This window comes from Notolepis coatsorum (genome assembly GCF_963971535.1).
Source record: "Notolepis coatsorum genome assembly, chromosome: 11".
Lineage (NCBI taxonomy): Eukaryota > Metazoa > Chordata > Actinopteri > Aulopiformes > Paralepididae > Notolepis > Notolepis coatsorum.
In genome coordinates, this window is record NC_140175.1 from 32,233,897 (window position 1) to 32,254,358 (window position 20,462).

The window sequence follows — 20,462 nt, forward strand, 5'->3', positions numbered from 1 at the left end:
TACTTAAAGCATGATATATTAAAATCCATGCGGAGCAGTTCTATATGTATATAAATAATAAATAATAGTAGTACAGGTGATATATGTCCATCAGGTGGAAGGGGGAGTCTATTTTAAGTACCGTAGTCCAAAGTCCAAAGGGGGGGGGGCAGTCCGGCCTCCACCAGACCTAGGTGTTCAGCAGTCTGATGGAGGTTGGCAACGAAGCTACCTACTGTAAGCCCCTTTTGTTCAATGATGAAGCTCTGTATCGACGGCCTGAGGGCATTAGTTTGTAATGGGTGTGAAGGGTGTGTGTGTTGTCCTCAACTATTTGGGAGGCCTTTTTAACTGTCCGTTTCTTGTGGATGCTGCTGAGTGGCTCCTGGTCCTTCCCAATGATCTTGCCGCTGATCTTAACGACCCTGTAGAGAGGTTTCCGGTTGATGGCACGCATCACTCCAAACCATGATGTAATGTTAAAGGACATTATCGATTCCACAAAGGAGTTGTAGAAAGCCTGCAGGATTGATGGTTGGACCTGAAGCTTCCTCATCTTCGTGAGGAAGAACAGTCTCTGTTGGCACTTAAGAGTGGATGTTATCTGTGTTGGTCTTGAAGGTGAGCTTATGGTCGATGGTGGTGCCAAGATATTTGTACTCCTCAACGCGCTCTATTTTCTGGCCATTAATCTCCAGAGCCGGGGGAGTTGTGGGGTCACGCCTGAAGTCCACCACCATAGACGAGCGAACTATTGGTGTAACTGAGGGGTTACAAAACCCTGACTGTATTAAAGATTGTGATAGATTAAACCACTGCTAGTTATGTACGTAGTATTACTTGCCAGACAGTACATCTAATTATGGCAGACACTCATAATAACACGGCACGGGGACAAAGAAATATCATTGAGGGTATTTATTGTTATGCATCAAATTGTACATATATGAGAATTAGGGTCGCGCTTGTATGGCGAAGAATATGCATAAGTCAGTCAGTAGCAGAAGTCAGTGGGAATAGAATAATTCCTACGATGGGGTACTAGGCTAACGCCGCCTGGCGTAGGATGGCAATTATAGGGGGAAACGCTGGTACCGCTGGAGACAAGGGGGTTCCTCCCAGAGATGTAAGCTCTGGAGGAGAGAGGAATGTTCGGATACTCAGTCTGATCAATTGAAGAAGAAGGGGGTTCACGTACAGAATCCAGTCCTTGTAATCCAAAGCTCAGCATCAAAGCAATAACTGTAATCCAATTGCACGATAGCAATGATGATAGCCAGCTAGCCTCAATCCACGAAGCCAGCCCGAAGTAGGTCCTCACGGTGGTTAAATCCAAACGCCAGTGGAGATTAACGATGCTCTTCTCCAAGGGTAGTACGTTCCACAATCACTATAATCCAACCAATACTGGTTCTGCAATCGCCGCCGTCGGTTCCAATGTGCACATGTCCAGTAGGTTCTCCGACTAGGCCTCCTCGGGTACTGGCACCAATGTATTTAGTCCACGCACCCTGGCTAAGGTCCACTAGCTAAACGAACGAACTGCTGGGTAATGCTACACACGAACGAACTGCTGTTGGCACGATACACAATAATTAACGACTCTTTACTTCACATTAAGCTAAGTCGAACTTGACGTTACTGCATTAAATCTGACACTTTTACTATTCACTTCGCACGTGGTTCTCAACGCTCTGTTAGACGAACTGCTTCTCACTACATTAGAATCACACTGAACTTGATGAACGATGAACAGCTACTGTTCGCACCTGCCGCCGTATATATACTTAAGTGGCGTTCTAGTGCCGAACCTCAGTTCTCGTCTCGAATCAATGCGCCTTCTCCAGGCATGTTGCAACATGCCCGGACTTGCCTTTGAACCTGACTTTAGGGGCTCGCGGTCTGGCGCCGATAGCGTTATCCAATAAGGAAAGCGAATATTACTAGGATTCAAACGCAGGCTTAAAGGGATATAACGTGTATATATAAATAATATACAAGGTATATAAAACAATAAATGTAGATTCTCAGCTTTAATCTGGCCCTTCACAACAATTGGAGATTATTATGAAACGGTGATGATCCATCCATAGCATAAGGTGTGTTTTCACCAGACTATGTTGGATTCTAGTATTTTCAAACAGGCTGTTTGGATGTAACAATAATGTTATCTGTTGGGCACTGCCAGGGCCAACTAACGTTATTTATTGTTCTGACCCAAGACACATCGGAGCAAGAGTGGACAGGGTTTTGGTGGACCTGCTGACAACGGTAATGTCTATTTTACCGAACCCCATCATAAAACATGCCTTTGTAATGATCCCAGCATCAGCAAACGATTCCGGGGACCCCCCCCCATGGTTTGAGAATCATTCTACTATGGTCATGTAACCTTTGACCTGGAAATAATATAGGTGGCAGGCGAGCAATATATTATGCGCACAAAACACGTCATATCTCGCGTTCCAGGAAACAGAACTGGATTATTTTGAAACAGGACGATTTATTGCATGGGATAGCGCAGGAACGAAGGTATGTAGAACTAAACGTTTTTCCCCCCTGTTGGAGTATACATATTTCCTTTCAAATGAGCCATACTATTGTCTCCATAGCTATAATATAGAATATAAGATGGGTCTGCAAACATCGTGAAAATGGTCAAAAAACTTTGGCGCCAGGAAGTACAGATGGAAAAACAGCGTGGCAGTCAAAGAGTTAAGAAGTTAAAAAAAGAATATGTCTAGGACAATTTGAACTCAGAGCACTTCTGCCTTTCTTTAATTTCTCTATATCTTCTCACTTTACCTTCTCCCCCTTGGTCCCATCATCCCCTTCTTCTAGGGGCCGTCCTCAACTGAAGGGATTCTTGGTCGCCTGATGGTCCTGGTACTTTGTACACTGGTTTTGTCGGGACTATGAGGACTGACTTGGCGGCTGTGAAGCGGTCTCCCACATGCAGCCATGCAAAAGGACCCCAGACTTTGGGTTGACTATATATGTACCCATCAGTCTTTAGAAGACACCATACATTTAACATTGGCAGGGGGCACAAAAGAGTGACTGGTCATCTGGGCGGACTGAGACCAAGCAGACCGATTGATTGATTGATTGGGAGGGAAACGCACCCCTTTTTTTGTATTTATTTTATTTGTATTTAATCAATTATTTGTATTTTGTTGCTGTGGAGCATGTCTGATGTGTTGTAGTGGGGAGGTGGGTGGGGGTATTAATTTTCTCAGGTTGTTTTTCCCCGTTTTGTCTGCTCATTGTTGAAACGTTTGAAAATAGTTCATGAGATTTCTTCGTGAGATCGCTTACTAATTAGTTGTACTTCTGGGCCTGTGGCACATAAGTACTTTGGAGGAATGAACGGCACATTTTAATGCCATTACAAGCGAGGGCAGGCACAGAGAGGGAGAGGGAGAGAGAGAGAGAGAGAGAGAGAGAGAGAGAGAGAGAGAGAGAGAGAGAGAGAGAGAGAGAGAGGGAGAGGGAGAGGGAGAGGGAGAGGGAGAGGGAGAGGGAGAGGGAGAGGGAGAGGGAGAGGGAGAGGGAGAGGGAGAGGAGAGAGAGAGAGAGAGAGAGAGAGAGAGAGAGAGAGAGAGAGAGAGAGAGAGAGAGAGAGAGAGAGAGAGGGGGCAAGCTGGCTGACCTCTGGGGATAGGCATTTCTATGGAGAGCACACACACAAACATCTCTCCCTCCCGGCGATGAACGAGAAGTGAATGTGATATATATACGGTATGTAAAAAAAGAAAAAGCAGACCCTCTCCCATCACTCGGTACCGGGCGGAAAGGGCTCGTCTCAATTTTATATGATTAAATATTTTGGATGAACCCAACTTGCTTAGACTCCCTAAAAGCCAAATGGGACGAAGATCTGGGAATTATCATTACAGATGAACAATGGGATCATATATTAGACCTTGTACACACTTCCTCTACTGTATATGTGCAAGACACAGTTTGCTGCAGTGTAGGATCCTGCATAGGGTTCACTACACCAATGCGAGGTTAGCAAACATATACCCGGATAGAACGGATGCGTGTAATAGATGTAAACAATCTCCAGCGGATTATATGCACATGTTTTGGACGTGCCCCAAACTCAGAGTTTTGGACTGCAATATTTGATACACTAAGTAGGGTCGTGGGCGTGACGTTAGACCCTGATCCACTCACTGCCTTTTTCGGTATCCCGAATACCCCTACGATTGCATCTAGGGCTGCAAAACGAGTTGTGGCGTTCACTACCCTCCTCGCTAGGAGACTTATTCTCTTTAAATGGATACACCCTTCCCCACCTACTCACAACAGATGGATACATGAGATACTACATTGCGTTAAGCTTGAGCGAATCAGATTCTCCCTAAAGGGCTCCCTTGAAACATTCCATGTGACCTGGCAACCATTTCTGCAACACATCGATACCCTGACTATCAATGAAGATACTTAGAAAGGATAGAGCTTTACACCTTTAACTGCACTTCCTTATTTTTTATTATTATTTTATTCCTATTTTCTAATTCCCTTCTAATTTTACTAGCGCCATCTCAGAAAATGGTCGCAAAATGTGACTAAAATGGTTGCACTCTGGAGCCCTGCATATAGAATCTGGATCGGTATGTGCATCTGTGAAGTCGCGCCGATATCCGATACGTGAATTACGTCAGTATCGGAACCCGATACGGATATTGGATCAGATCGGTCCCAACTCTTATCTAAAATAGGCAATTTGTCGCATCAAGTTCCAACCATTTGCGAGAAAACTTTGTTGAAGCACTACGGTCTCCGGTACACAAACCTGCCGAATGTAGGTCATCTGGGTGAAGAAGCTATTTCACGATATTGACAATAAATTACCTGCACATAAAAAAAAGAGGGAGGGAGACTTCTTTGTTGGAAAACAGAACCTGATAAGTGTCATTAGATAAAAAGGGTGGCTTTTCATCACAGACAGGAGGATGGGTGAATGGATACTTGCCAGTGGAGAGTGTCTTGTGGCACAGTGCCCACTGACTGCTCTCAGTAAAAGAAGCCTCGTTTGCTGGGGCCTGGCAGACGGTGGGTAGAAAACACTAATTTCCCTGTACGCTTATGGATCAAATCCATTAGGTGCCATTAAAACACCATGTGCCTGGGTGAACAGTCTTTTCCGATTGGCCGGCAAGTGTGCTGTTAAAACCGTTTTTGATGCATGCGTAACTTGCAACAATGACACTGTACTTGAGGCTATGACTGACCATACATGCTTAATGGCCAAATGTTGAGTGGTTCTTTGCCTCCACGTCGTGCCTTAAAACCATTTAATGCACACCTACTCATTGATTATCCCTTACTTAGGGTGCTGTAAGTGTATTTTTGTAAATATTTTTTTTTATAAATAAACATAATAGCTCTATATTCCAACAGCCATCACTGTTTGGTCAATTAACATGGGTCTTCGTTTTGCAGTAAACTGAAAATAAATGTTGTGGCATCCCGTTCCCACTTTATCCAATCAGGAGAGAGAACTCCACACTGCAAAAATGGTCTAACAAAAATAAGAACTAGTTTTAAGCAAATACAAGTAAAATAATCTGCCTGGTGCCAGTGCAGTAAGCAGATTTAGCTTGGCAAGATTTCTTGAAATGAGTCAAACATATCTAGGGTTCTCTCTCCTGATTGGATTAAGTGGGATAACATTTATTTTGTGTTTACTGCAGAGGAGGGACGGGAGACACATGTTACTGACCAAACACTATATATCAGTGATGGCTGTCCGAATGTAGAGCTATTTAAAATATATTTGAACAAAGAAATACCACTTAAAGCACCTTTAATTGAAGCCCTGATAATTGTCAACCTGGATTCCACAATGGATGAATGGAAGATGCAGTTGTCAAGTGAGCTCCAGATTAGAGGCTGACATGTGAGTGGATTTTGACTCCCGCTCATTCCCACTCCCACAGAAATAATCCCATCACATCCCAATCCCAAGTGAGAGTTTCGAAAAATCCCACTCCCACAGAGGACTGATCCCAATCACGTCCCAATCCCGAGCCAAACTTTTATAGAATCCCACTCCCATTTACCAATCCTGCTCCGTTTTTCTTCCTCAGTATAAAATATGCAGTACATGGGTCACATCATATCTGTAAGGCTGTACGGTAACTTTTTTTGCACATAGCACTGGTGCTACAGAGGTTGATAGTTTTGTAGCACAGGCCAAAATCTTGTAGCACAAGTATAAAACGTGTTATATTTGTAACAGTCACAAATGTGCCCATTGTATTTGTGTTATTTAGTTGCAGTGCCATGTTTGGCTGTCATTTTCATGCTGACAAGTTGACGTCACACAGCCAGACATGTTACGTGTAAGGAATTATGGGATTTGGTGTTGGATGTATGGACTCTACTAGGGGTGGGAATCACCAGTTTCATCACGATACGATATCGATTCTTTGGACAACGATACGATATTTGCCGATATCACGTCTGCCACGATACGATACGATGCAGGTGCCTGCAATCGATATGAGATGATATCATAAGCCCATTTAACACAATCAGTAACATTTAGATCAACTCAAAAAAGGTAACGAAAATATTATTTGAAAAAAATTCATTTAGCTCTTCCAGACATTTAAATGAAAAACAATCTATTGTTTCTTAATACAAATATACCTCCTGTTCACTGTAAAGTGCCATGTTTTGATATATTGAGCTTTAAACTTGAAATAACTAAGCTTAATTTTTTGGAACTCACAACACAACCTAAAACCCCTCCCTACCTCCCTCTCCCAAACAGTTCCTAATTTCTTTTATGTTGCATGATGATGTATACATTTATTATGCATTATATTTGTTATGTTTAAATATCAACATCATCTGGCCATCCTCAGTAAATACTATCAAACTCCTTTGACCTCACCTACTTAAAATCATTGATGTAGAGAGAGGGACAGAGAGAGGCTAAGGCTCCCCCGACCCCTCCCTTTCCTCACTGTTTTCTCTGCCTCTGAGCCGGGTTAGCTCAGCTTAGTTACCGGTAGCAGCTAACTAGTTAGTTTTGGTGAGGATGCAAAGCATGTAAGATGCATTGGAAGCGTTGCGGGGAAAAACAGGCAGGGACTTATTTCCTGGTCGCAAAATGAGCACTCTAACATAACTGTGCTGCCGGAGCTGCGCTTGGGAGGAAATGACAGACTTGCCACAGGATTTTCAAAATAAGAGTATCGATATGAACCGAATGTTGTTAGCTGCTGGAGCCATAGATATTATGGCTGGAGCTGCGCTTGGGTGGAAATGAGACCTGCCACAGGATTTTCAAAATAAGAGTATCGATATGGACCGAATGCCTATCGCACGGGTGCTAGTGCAGTAAATTCATTCATCGCACAGACCGATTTTTTCATAGCACGCTGTAAAGCCCTGATGTCTGCCTTAGTTAAATATAAAACCACCAAACATTTACATTAGTGATGCACCGATGTATCACTCCCGTCCAAATCCCGTTGATTTTGTTGTCATAGTTCCCACTCCCTTCTGCTCCCGTTGACTTTTACTCCCGGTCCTGCCCAATCACGGGAAAGAATCAAAGTGAAATTGACTCCCATCCCGTGGGAATCCCGCAGGAATCCCGAAAAGATGTCATCCTCTACTCCAGATCACGAAATGCTTTGAAGAGTCAAAGCCTCTGCTGTGCAGCAGACATAGTACCATCTTATCAAAGAATCCCTTTGAAACAGGTCATCCATATTCAACAGACCCATAAATCAAGAATCCTCGAGTCACTCCATCCCATTTTCAATGCTTTTCTGAGAGCCGTGGACTTTTAAGAAATACGGGAGTAGTTGGAGCTCATCATCAAGGTTAATATTATTGACCCGATGGTTGCACCATCTAAACTCATGATCTTAGAAGCTTGAGAACAGAGCGAACACATTGATGAAAGCTATTGCAATCCAATGCTTACAGCAGTGAAGCTTGCGTGCGTCACAGGTAAAAGTGTGCATAAGGTAAGTAAAGCTATTCCAGTCAGCTGGAGAGCAGTGACTGGGAGTGCAGGAGAGAGGGTTGAGTCGAGTCACAGATAGAGCGGATATGCGCTAGTCCCTGCCTGCGGCATCAACAGGGGAGAAACATTACAAATCCACTCACAAGATTATGGCTGGAAGCAAAATAGAGAAAATCGATTTAGGACAGACTGTGTACAGACAGAGGATAAAAAAAGAAAAGATGAAAAATAAATACATAAAAAAAGATTATGCTCTAAATCCCATGAATTTACATGAAAACTGAAATGGTAATGAAAGTGTGATGAGTCCGATAGTCAGCACTGGCATCAGAGAGGGTAGAGGAGCAAGGGTTAGGGTTAGTTTGATAGTCATCACAGGATTCAGAGAGGGTAGAGGAGCTAGGGTTAGAGCTAGGGTTAGTGTGATCGTCCTCACAGGCATCAGAGGGGGCAGAGAAGCCTAGAATGTAATGCTCAGTTGCTGATTTTGGAGCCAACAGCTATCTCAACTGTAGTTTAATTTGCTAATGGCAATAGTCTTTGCTGGCTAACTTCCTGGGTATGTATATAAGCCATCCCTCGCGGGAGCCGCTAATGATCTGCGAGGATCAATCGGGAACATGAAGGGTCTCACACCCAATAAGGGCACTGGTTTCATCTTAATTATAGACACTACACTAGGTTCCTTTGAAGTCATTGTGTCCTCCTACCAGTCTGGTTCGGCTGGCCGAAGGCCCCGGTGGTCTCGGTGGTGCCGAACGGGTTCTTGTTGGCGGCGTCTTCGCTGGGCTTGCCCCCCAGGCCGCTGAAGAAGCCCCCGCCGGCAGCGGGGCCCGCCGGAGCGGCTGTACCGGCACCAAACAGACCTCCACCAGATGACGGCTGCTGCTGCTGGAGAGACACAGGGATCTTAAGTGTTTTAACGCGTCATTTAACAACACGTTATTAACAGATGTTGCACCGATGGGCTGACGTTACCTGTCCAAAGACACTCCCCCCTCCGGCGGGCTGGCCAAACGCTGGGGCGGCGGGGGAGCAGCCGAAAGCTGTGTGTGAAAAGAGAAACACTGGGGTGAAGATAGAGATGTGTGCGTGTGTGCTATGGTAGTCAATTCTATGGATGGTGCCATGTGTGTGTGTGCTATGGTAGTCAATTCTATGGATGGTGCCATGTGTGTGTGTGCTATGGTAGTCAATTCTATGGATGGTGTCATGTGTGTGTGCTATGGTAGTCAATTCTATGGATGGTGTCGTGTGTGTGTGCCAGGGTTAGAAATTAACTTTTTTTTTCAAGGGCTTTTTTTGCCCCCCTTAATTGATTTTCGGGGGCTTTTTTTTGTATTTCGGGGGCACTGAATTTGTATGATGAAAATTAACATAAGGATTATAAAACATTGTTGACACTTTTTTTTACAGTCTTCGTCCCTATGTTTGATAATGTAATGTTAATGTCTCCATATATAGGGCTCTACGCTAACCTTTTTCCCAAGGAGCACATGTGCTCCTAAATAAAATGTTAATAAAAAAAATCTAAATAAAAATTTAGGAGCACACAAAGAAATTTAGGAGCACAGTGAAAATTGTTCAAGTAACACAGAGTTTATTAACTATTTATCTCATGCATTATTATACTGTGCGTGTGCACACTATGAATTGAAAATGGGGGACCCTGATGTAAACAAGACGAAAGTCTTTCTCTGGTCTGCATCCCCTTAACTTGTGTGTATTGAGCTGTACTGTATTGTACCCATTCTGCAATCTGTTAATAAAGTTTTCAATCAATCAAACGCAAAGGATATCGGTTGTCGAGCTGCTTTTGTATGTTGTATGTTATGATACCAACATTTTGACTTTGATACAGATAGGAAAGGTAAAGGAATATATTATTAGATGACAGAACATTGAAAATTCTTTATACAATTCTTTAATTCATTATGAAATAGAAATTCAGTTTTTGGGTGGAACGTTTGTTGCAAGGAGGGAGGAGGCGGGGACCGCTGGTGTGCACACAACACGGAGAAATGTTCAAGCGTCTAGCTGCTTCGGTGCGTCGTTAACGTTAACGTCGGAAGAAATTCCCCACTAAGCCCTAAATTCAGAGCAGAGCAGTATCCTAATGACTTTTATGCTTCAGTCGATAAGGTGTTTTGCGAATTCTGTCAACATACCGTGGGGACTGGACCCGCAAAAACACGTGCGAATATCACTTCAAAAGCCATGTCAGCCGGATTCCTCTCTTTCTCCTCGTCTCTCTTTTGCTCAAAATGAATGGGCTTCATGGCTGGCTGATTTTTTTGCGTTGTCTGATTCTGAATGTATAACTTGCCTAAGCCGGTACCGTGACTTTGTTTTCGGGCGCTACTGTGATTGGACGTTTATGCGCCTTGTGTAATGTGGGACTATTATAACAGCGGAGCTGTTTTGTAATCGTCACTCGTCTCGAGTAAATGATTTTTCCGGGTGGCGCACACACACATATTATTAGGGGCAAATAACAAGGGAAATGCTCGCACTGTAGATCATATATATAATTAGTAAACTGTCGGGGGCATTTTCTGCCCTCCTTAACTGATATTCGGGGGCATTTTGTCCATTTTCAAGGGCATTTTGCCCCGAGCCCCCGTTAATTTCGAACCCTGGTGTGTGCTATGGTAGTCAATTCTATGGATTGTGCCATGTGTGTGTGTGCTATGGTAGTCAATTCTATGGATGGTGTCATGTGTGTGTGTGCTATGGTAGTCAATTCTATGGATGGTGTCATGTGTGTGTGTGCTATGGTAGTCAATTCTATGGATGGTGTCATATGTGTGTGTGTGCTGTAGTAGTCATTTATATGGATGATGTCATATGTGTGTGTGTGTGTGTGTGTGTGTGTGTGTAGGTGTGTGTGTAGGTGTGTGTGTGTGTGTGTGTGTGTGTGTGTGTGTGTGTGTGTGTGTAGTAGTCATTTCTATGGATGGTGTCATGTGTGTGAGTGTGTGTGTGTGTGTGTGTGTGTGTGGGTGTGTGCGTGTGCTGTAGTAGTCATTTTTATGGATGTGTCATTTCAGTGGCATTACACCAACGTGACGAGAGCTCCATTTCCCTTGCAGGTTCTGGATGGCGGAGCAGAAAGACAGTGAAGCATGAAAACACTAATCCTCATCACTCTGACACTGAGAGTGGACAGACTCTGTACTAGGGCAGTAGGGCTGCACGATTTTGGGAAATAATCGAATTGCGATTTTTCTGACGGATATTGCGATTGCAATTAAATTTGCGATTATAATAATATTTTTTTTTAAGCAGCCCACAGAGGTTTATTGTAAAATGCGGCTTGCATCTGGCCTACGCACTGGGTCGGTTCAGGACACCAAGCCTGAAAATGTTTCTTTTTACCTGGGAATCGATACCGGTACCCAACGGTACCTTTTTTTCTGTACTTTACTCTCCCTCTCTGAAGTCTAAACTTCACAACACACAATCTAAAACCCCTTACCTCCCTCTCCCAAACCGTTCCTACAACAATAACAACAACTTGCAAAGGAGATCTTGTATCTCAATGGGACTTCCTGGTAAAAAAAAAAAAAAATTGCAATTTTTTTAATTTGCTAATTGCATAATTTTAAATTGCAATTTTGATTTAAAATCGATTAATCGTTCAGCCCTACTCTGTACACATTCAGACTCTGTACATCTAGCCTCTCTGTACACATTCAGACTCTGTACGTCAAGCTTCTGTATACGTGTGTGTGTGTGTGTGTGTGTGTGTGTGTGTGTGTGTGTGTGTGTGTGTGTGTGTGTGTGTGTGTGTGTGTGTGTGTGTGTGTGTGTGTGTGTGCGCGCGCACTAAGCCATCTCAGACAGCCAGTCAGTCCTTGGATATCTCTCCCCCAACGGCAGGTTCTTATTTCACTTTCATTCAGCTTCAATTTTGTCTGGCTTGTTCTTAAAATTGCCTGCTTTTAGAGAGCGACTGCATTACAGACAATAAAAATCCCCCAAGCCTCAAGTGCATTCTCTCGTAATAATCAAATGTATATAAGAGTAGCCTTCCTAATGCAATATTAGGACATACTGAACTGACGGTAAAAAGCGTTTGTCTCTGAAAATGTGCACAGGAAATTACCAGACCCCTCCACCCCATAATTACATATTAAATTAGCCTTGCCAAAATCGACACAGAAGCCAGACTGCAAATTAACTTTGAACACAACAGTGATCTAATTGAAGATTAACAGTAAAAAAAAAGAGTGTAGGTACCTAGTACCAAGCCATGAGCAGAGTTTGTGAAATAAAAACACAACAGTGGTTAGGGGCGAGTTGGCATACCTCTGCTCTGCTGACAGTAAGCTGCCCAAAAATACAGGCCTGCCATGGGCTGGACTAAAATTATAACTGAGGAATGAAGCCTGCATATCATAGAGACTCAACAGGAATTTCAGGACTGTTTATAGTAAAACACCTGTTTCTGTTCCAGCCGAGCCGGCTATTGTAAACGTACCGCCGGCATTGTAAATTCAAAACGGCGTCCGCCGCTTATAACAATTCACACAATATCACCGGAGAGGACACGGTACTTGTAACCCGACCGTCCACCCGACCGTCCACTCTTCAAAAACGATTCCCCTCCAACCGGCCCAATAACAAAAGCGGTTGAGGATAGTCGGGCTGACACTTGGAGAGAAGTGGTCCGGAGGGATACGAACGTATAGACACAAAAAAAACAATAGAAGTCCTGATGGTTACGTAAGGACTTGCTCCGGCCGAGTGCCGACACGTTCGTTCGTTAGCCACTTGAGCGTGGAGGAGGAGGGAGCGGGGGACCGAACGGTGCTTGTGAGACGAGCTCGGAGGAACTACCGGTTTATTCCACACTACAGCCATCCAGCGGAAGCTGGCGAGAGCTTGGGAATGGTGATGAAAAATGAAAATCCCCCCCAACAATGTAGTTTTGAGAGGAAGGGAGCCAATGTACTAAATGAGCAGGGTGGAGGGCTCCTCGCTGCTCTTATCTGCCGCGTACTGGCAGGCTAAAGGGCAAAAAAAACTGTTTAAAGCCACTCTGCCTGGCGTCTGCACACACCCGAGTAACACAATACTCTGCCTTACCAACAACAACAACAACAACAACAACAACAACAACAACAACAACAACAACAACAAAAAAATCATTTCCCAGACGTTCCAGCTTAAAAACAACAAGCGTTCTGCCCCTCTGACAAAGAGAAGCAGCCCGGGACCGTCCGCTTTGAGAACCCTCTCATTTGCATTTTACATTCAGTCATAGCCGATGCTTTCATCAAAAGCGACTTACAAATTGTGTACAACAAAATCAGCAGGAAGGGTACACCTCCAACAGCTAAGGGCAACTGCACGGACTACAGCGTATGACGTATATCATGCCAGTTAGGGTACCTTATGTATACTGCAACTGTGTATACTGTATACTTTACTTACTCATAGTATATATTTAGATTCTAGTATTCTATATTTATTGTAATGCATAATATAACTGATGGGGCATACAGACCCTCATCTGCACCTTTGATCCCACTGCCTACTTGCTCATATGCGTATATTCAGAGTTAATTATATTATTTACACAGCCTATTTTTACTTTTCTACTGTACTATATAATTGTATTGCCTGTGTTTATGTCTTCTACTATTACCATGGCCATACCTGTACCCCCCTCCCCTCCCCCATGCTGGTATGATGCCTGAATTTCCCCAAGGGGATCAATAAAGGAATATCTTATCTCTAAGGCTGTCAAAGTTAACGCGTCATTAACAATTCTGTTAACGCCACTATTTTTTTAACGCACGATTAGCGTTAAACAAATAAAATAATATATATATTTTTACTAGACTTCACTCAGGTGTATTATTGATACTCTCATTGATACTGTGTTTGTTTCTGACTCAAAGTGTGTGTGTGTGTGTGTGTGTGTGTGTGTGTGTGTGTGTGTGTGTGTGTGTGTGTGTGTGTGTGTGTGTGTGTGTGTGTGTGTGTGTGTGTGAGAGATAGAGAGAGGGGGGGGTGAGAGATGAGGAAGGGGCAAGAGAGAAAGAGAGCTAGGAGAGTGTGTCTCTCTGTTTTTAACACTGTAAAGTATTTTTGTTTTACACTGTAATGTAATTTTAGCTATCTTAATTGTTAGTTTCATTATGCATTAGAATGTATTATGTAGACTATTCTGTTTTTGTGTTTACATGTGATGTATTGTATATTGTATACATGCGCTTTTATTATGTTCTTGTGTGATGTATCGCACATTTTATTGCTGTCTGATATATTGCAAATGTTATTGCTGTCATCTTGGCCAGGTCTCCCTTGCAAAAGAGATCTTGTATCTCAATGGGACTAAAAATAATAAAATAAAATCAAATAAAATCTCTCACACACACTCTCCCAGCTCTCTTTCTCTCTTGCCCCTTCCTCATCTCTCTCACCCCCCCTCTCTCTCTATCTCTCTCACACACACACTTGTGTGAGTCCTCAGCCCTTGTGTGGGTGAATGTAACAAGTTCCTAACGTTTTCTTTCCCCTATTATTTCATGTACACTTTATTCATTGTTTTAAATTATTATTTTCTTTTAAGTTATTTTGTGCATCACTCTGTTTTGAATTTGATGCAAATTTGCAATGCATGAGGGTCATCCTTTTGTGTTAAATGGCTGCATAAAGCAGGCATTTGTTGACTCTCATGTTGATAAGAGTATTAAAACTCGAAAAAGATCCGTTTAAGGTAGATTTAGAAAAGGAATTAATCGCAAGTTAACTATGGACAATCATGCGATTAATCAGATTAAATATTTTAATCGATTGACAGCACTACTTATCTCATCTTATTGTTCGTCTAGCAATGATGAGTTTGAGTGCTACACACAGAGTGCATCATAGTATAGACTCATTAGCATAGTAGATAGTAGTATATGGGGCGACAGTGGCTCGGGAGGTAGAGCAGTCGTCTGGTAATCCGGAGGTTCCCAGTTCGATTTCCACTCCTCCCGGGCAGTGTGTCGATGTGTCCTTGAGCAAGACACTTACTTAACCCCTATTGCTCCCGATGAGCAGGTTGGCACCTTGCATGGTTGCCTCCGCCATCGGTGTGTGAATGTGTGAGTGAATGGGTAAAATGTGAGGAACAAATTGTAAAGCGTTATAGAAATGCAGCCATTTACCATTTAGTATAGACATAGTACATAATAGTAAGAGACGGTAAGAAGTCTCCTTCTAGGATCTATCATCTATGCCATTGTCTGGCGGCACTCCTGTTAACTGGAGATCAGTGTAATCCAATCCACCCTCAGCCAGAGGTGCTGGACTTGCTGGACACAATGAGTGTGTGACCCAGACAGGGGCTCCCTGGCCCTGACCTCATGAATAGAGTGTCTAATGAGACACGCGAGACAAGGGGGAGCAGTGGGCAGATGCAACAACTTCATTAACCTCCAGGCTAACCCCCTTCTGACTCGAGACTAATAACATTTCCCATCCGGGTGGGTGTAGAGCCACGCTTTGTCCTTGTACAGTCACATCTGAACTCTGTTGGAGTAAGTGTGTGTGTGTGTCTCTCGCTTTCTCCCAGTCCTTCTCATTGTCGTGGGGGGAGACAGAATCACAAAGAGTATAAGGCCTAACAAAATTAATAGTTGGTTTCAGGTTGGTTTGTCAGTTTGGCCATGGGTAGGTAGGGAATTTATTTTATTTAATTTTTTTATTTTATTCTTTCCCACGGCGACTATGGATAGGGAATTTCTTTATTTAATTAAAATGTTCACAACAACATGGATGCATGTACTCTGCCAGCATGTTTAATATCCATAATACTAAATGTTTGACTAAGATTTCTATGAAACTTTATTCTAAAATTTTTTTTTTTTTTTTTTTTTTTTTTTTAAACTCATAAAATATATTGGGTCGCACCTAAATCGGCAGGGTCGGTCGGCAACCTGAAACCAACTATTAATTTTGTTAGGCCTAATAATAATAATACTACTACTACAGTAGCTTAAGCACCAAGTCTATATGGGCAAAAGAGAAAAGAAAAACAGTCAATGTCAGCTGTGAAATTAGGATGAGCTGGCTGGGTCAGTGCGTAGCCTGAGTCCAGTGAGGAGTCAGGACGGTAGGGCTGATACATCCAGATCAGCTGTCCGTCTGAAGCCCACTGTGAGAGTGTGAGGGCTGGTTGGGAATTCAGGGAATCCCTGGGAATGGGAATGGGGCATGTCCCCACCCCACCCCGTTCCCTGCAGAGGCTGCTGCCCCACACCAAGTCTCACTCCTGTCACAACACCTCCACATCCCCCCCCTACTCCCTTCTATCCACTCTACTGCAACATTCACATCCTGTCCTCCCAGGCCAACCCTAAATAGTCTGAGCCACTCCACCAGCTGACCTCTGTAACCCGGGGAGGACACCCAGCTGCTGGACCGTCTGAGACACACTCCCACCCCTCTGACCCAGGCTGAAATACCGCAGCGATGCACCACTCGGGCCTGGTGTTTATGTCCTGCAGTCTTTGCAGCGCATCTTTATGGCCTTCCTGGCTATAAAGTCAAAACCAATACTGCTGAGGTGCACTCTGGGCAAAACAACCCAACTACCAAGGCACGTCAAAGGGCCACACAGTGACTTATACAAGTGGCGTAGGGTCGGGTATTGAGAACAGAGTACCGAGTGGTACAGATTCCAACATGGCTGATACTACCCGGGCAAAATCACACGTGGCACCAAAATCATGAGGATCCAGTGAGAGCCACGGAAAAAGAAGAAATACAATGGCTAGCAGAGCTCTTTATGCCAGCAGAGCTCTTTATGCCAACAGAGCTCTTTATGCCAACAGAGCCCTTTATATGAGCAGAGCTCTTTATACTAGGTCTTATGCTAACGGAGCTCTTTATGCCAGCTGAGCTCTTTATACGAGCAGAGGTCTTTATACTAGCAGAGATCTTTATGCCAGCAGAGATCTTTATGCCAGCAGAGCTCTTTATGCTAGCAGAGCTCTTTATGCTAGCAGAGCTATTTATGCTAGCAGAGCTCTTTATACTAGCAGAGCTCTTTATGCTAGCAGAGATCTTTATACCAGCAGAGCTCTTCATACCAGCAGAGCTCTTTATACGAGCAGAGCTATTTATACCAGCAGAGCTCTTCATACCAGCAGAGCTCTTTATACGAGCAGAGCTATTTATACCAGCAGAGCTCTTTATTCCAGCAGAGCTCTTTATACTAGCAGAGCTCTTTATACCAGCAGAGCTATTTATGCCAGCATAGCTATTTATACTAGCAGAGCTCTTTATACTAGCAGAGCTCTTTATACCGGCAGAGATCTTTATACTAGCAGAGCTCTTTATGCCAGCAGAGCTCTTTATACGAGCAGAGCTATTTATACCAGCAGAGCTCTTTATACTAGCAGAGCTATTTATACTAGCAGAGCTATTTATACTAGCAGAGCTCTTTATACCAGCAGAGCTCTTTATACCAGCAGAGCTCTTTATACCAGCAGAGCTATTTATGCCAGCAGAGCTATTTATGCCAGCAGAGCTATTTATGCCAGCAGAGCTATTTATGCCAGCAGAGCTCTTTATACTAGCAGAGCTCTTTATGCCAGCAGTTTCCAGGGCTCAACTATAAGTACAATCTACTTAGTGATGCATGATATATCGGCCGCCGAAATAATATCGGCCGATATGGCAGTTTTTCTACACATCGATATCGGTCCGATATCAATATGGGTTGATATTAAAAAATATATATGTTTTCTTTTCTTTTTTTAAGATTTTCTTTTCTTTTTACATGTTTTGGCCTTAAATAGTTTAAAAATATCAGTCATTTCTGGGGGGGGGGGGAATAAAAAAAATCGTTTTGGATAATAGCTCTTTATTTGATTATCATAAAAAAGTGTTTTCTATACAGAGATATCGACATCGGTAAATATCGGTATCGGCCAGAACAGCAATATTAACACTTTCAGTGCCGCCATTAACATGGTGAAGCATGGTTAAATGCCACCACCCACTTCAATGATAGCGTTGTGAACGCATAATCTGTTTTAAATTATGGCTGTGTCTAATCTGCCCGTCGCTTATCAATGACTTGTTTGCAGTCAACATCGTCGAAACGGATTGTTTTTTTTTTTAATCGGTTCATTTCCGTTTTATAGCATTTTGAAAAGCCCTTGTTTTCAAGGAAAATATATAGATTCCGTGATAAAAGGCATTTACTCGAATATTCTGGAATACACAAACACGTTGTCATTTTTCGGCCTATTTATGAATCGTTTTCAACTAAACGCTAGATTATCGATAGTATATGTGTACTTATGCACGCTATAGAGGCGGGCTGAAAAATCGATTCTCTCATTTCCTCATCAGCGATCACAGCCACACACACACACGCATAGGGCAAACGCTTATATATAGGTGAAAATAGCTCTGATTATCCTAAGACTGGTAAAATTAATCCCTTACCTGAGATCAGATGTTATCCAAAAAGATTATTCCAATTGCTGATCGCCATTCCAAATATCGATCACGCTTATTGATTACAGTGTTGGGTGCTGTAAATACATAATCCACGCGTTTTCCGGGCCGGCGAGCACAATGGATTCTTCAGTTGGCTTGAGGGAAAAGTTAAATGAGGAAACTGGCCACCCCCCCTTCGTCAGTGTAAAGTAATGGGGTGCAGTTACACAGGGAGAGACGATAGGGGGCGGTATCTTCCCAATTGAGCTCAGAGAGACTCTGCAGCACTAACCCAAGGCTCGATTGATGAAATATGAATTCAAATCGCCAATAAAAATAAAAACGACAAACAAACGCTATATAGCGTCGGGGGCACTCAAAGGTCGGCATGAACTAACGACAAAACGCATCCGTGGCAGGGTTTCCGTTAGAAAAAATTGTTGCCGGCCTCAGTGTCCGGTAGATTTCAATCTACCGGTCAAATGAGAGAAATTCCGGTCAGAGTTTATTGAGCTTAAAAACAATTGATAGGCAAAAGAATGACAACAAAACAAAAGAATGACATCATCAAGGCATGTAGATTTATAATATTTTTACTTAAAACTAGGCTACTTTAGCGTATAAAGTCATTATATTCCAAATAAAATAAGTCCCGAGACTCGTGCTGCTGCCGACTTTAAATCAAATAGGTGTCTGTGGGCAGTCGCCCGACATTAATAAACAACAGTCTGTTATAATCACATTTTTATGAGCTAACGAATTCCGTTATATTGGACATTTGTATTAATTATATCAAGCGAAGAACTGAGAAATTTGGCAGAGAGAGACGGCAACATTATCGTGGGTTTGCGTGACGACTCTCTCTCTCTCCACCTCCCAATGACTTATTTGCGAGAGTATGTCGATGCAGAGCAGCAGATTCAGCTGTTATTGGCTCTTTTCTGGGGACTGCACAGCAGCGCCCCCCAACCAACATTGAATTGCAAATGGCTGAATTGGAGTACTGCTGGAGTACTGCACTGTGCTGCTGCTGCTCCGGCTCTGCAGCTTCACAAAAGTTCGCACACCCAGCACTAAGCTCTCGCTGACAACGTCGTTGTCATTATTAGAAGCAACGATGAAACAAATGTAATGATTGTTTCGTTCATCGCATAGGCTATTTAATTTTAGCCTATTTTAATACAATTCAAATAATCAAATTGTGCTTAGACTCAGGGAATTATTTTCACCGGACATTAAGACCGGAGAGATTAAATATGTCGGACTTCAACAGATTTTGCCGGTCAAACACCAGTAATTACCGGCTAACGGAAACGCTGATCCGTGGCACTCAATGTGTTAATATCGGTTATCGGTATCGGCCACAACTTTCACATCGGTGCACTACTGGAAGAAGTGCAGTGCAGCTATACGTTGGATCCGAGATGCTGGTTTTCAGAGGCAGGTCAGAGGGACCAGAGCGAGAGTTACGGATGGCTCTCTGACAGCAAACAGTATGATATAAAACGGCTGCGCTTGTCCCAATATGCATTATACCGGGACAACATGTTGGATAATAAGTTCATTTTAAGCCTTGGAGAATCATCCCTATATATTAACTAGAATGCTTTTCTGTGTAGTGCCTTCCCATATCATTTGTGGATGTGCTGAGAGAAGGACGGGGGGACCCTACATGTACAAGAAGCATAAAAAGGATATCTGAACGAGGCCCAATAAATCTGTGTTACTGCTGACACATGCGCTGCCTACATCTTATCTTGCTGCCTGCCTTTGCCGTCAGACAGATCTCCACACAGAGGGATTTCTTTAACCTCTACAATACCATCATCCTTTTGTTTTCACATCTACTTTCTCAACATTTAAAGGAAGATTACAATTTTACAATGTTACAGGCAGCAGCTTTAAAGATGCACTATGGAAGATTGGCACCCTGTGGCCATGAGAGGTAACTGCACCTTGTTTAAACATGGAGGATAAGAGAAACTGCAACAAAAAAAAAATTCTTTGGGCACTGGTTTACATTTGTTACAAA

The 20,462-nt window shown here is 43.1% G+C and overlaps 1 protein-coding gene across 1 annotated transcript in view; it reads right to left on the reverse strand.

The window, feature by feature from the left end:
- Positions 1-566: 566 nt before the first annotated feature.
- nup214 (nucleoporin 214) overlaps positions 567-20,462 on the reverse strand; it is a gene marked incomplete at its 3' end in the record, with an annotated part of 102,087 nt that continues 82,191 nt past the window's right edge. Inside the window, exons 30-32 of the mRNA XM_084324896.1 lie at positions 8,957-9,024; positions 8,689-8,869; positions 567-730 (exon numbers count right to left, since the gene is read on the reverse strand). Of these exons, the coding sequence (XP_084181022.1) occupies positions 567-730; positions 8,689-8,869; positions 8,957-9,024 (413 nt within the window). The remainder of the gene's footprint in view (positions 731-8,688; positions 8,870-8,956; positions 9,025-20,462) is intronic.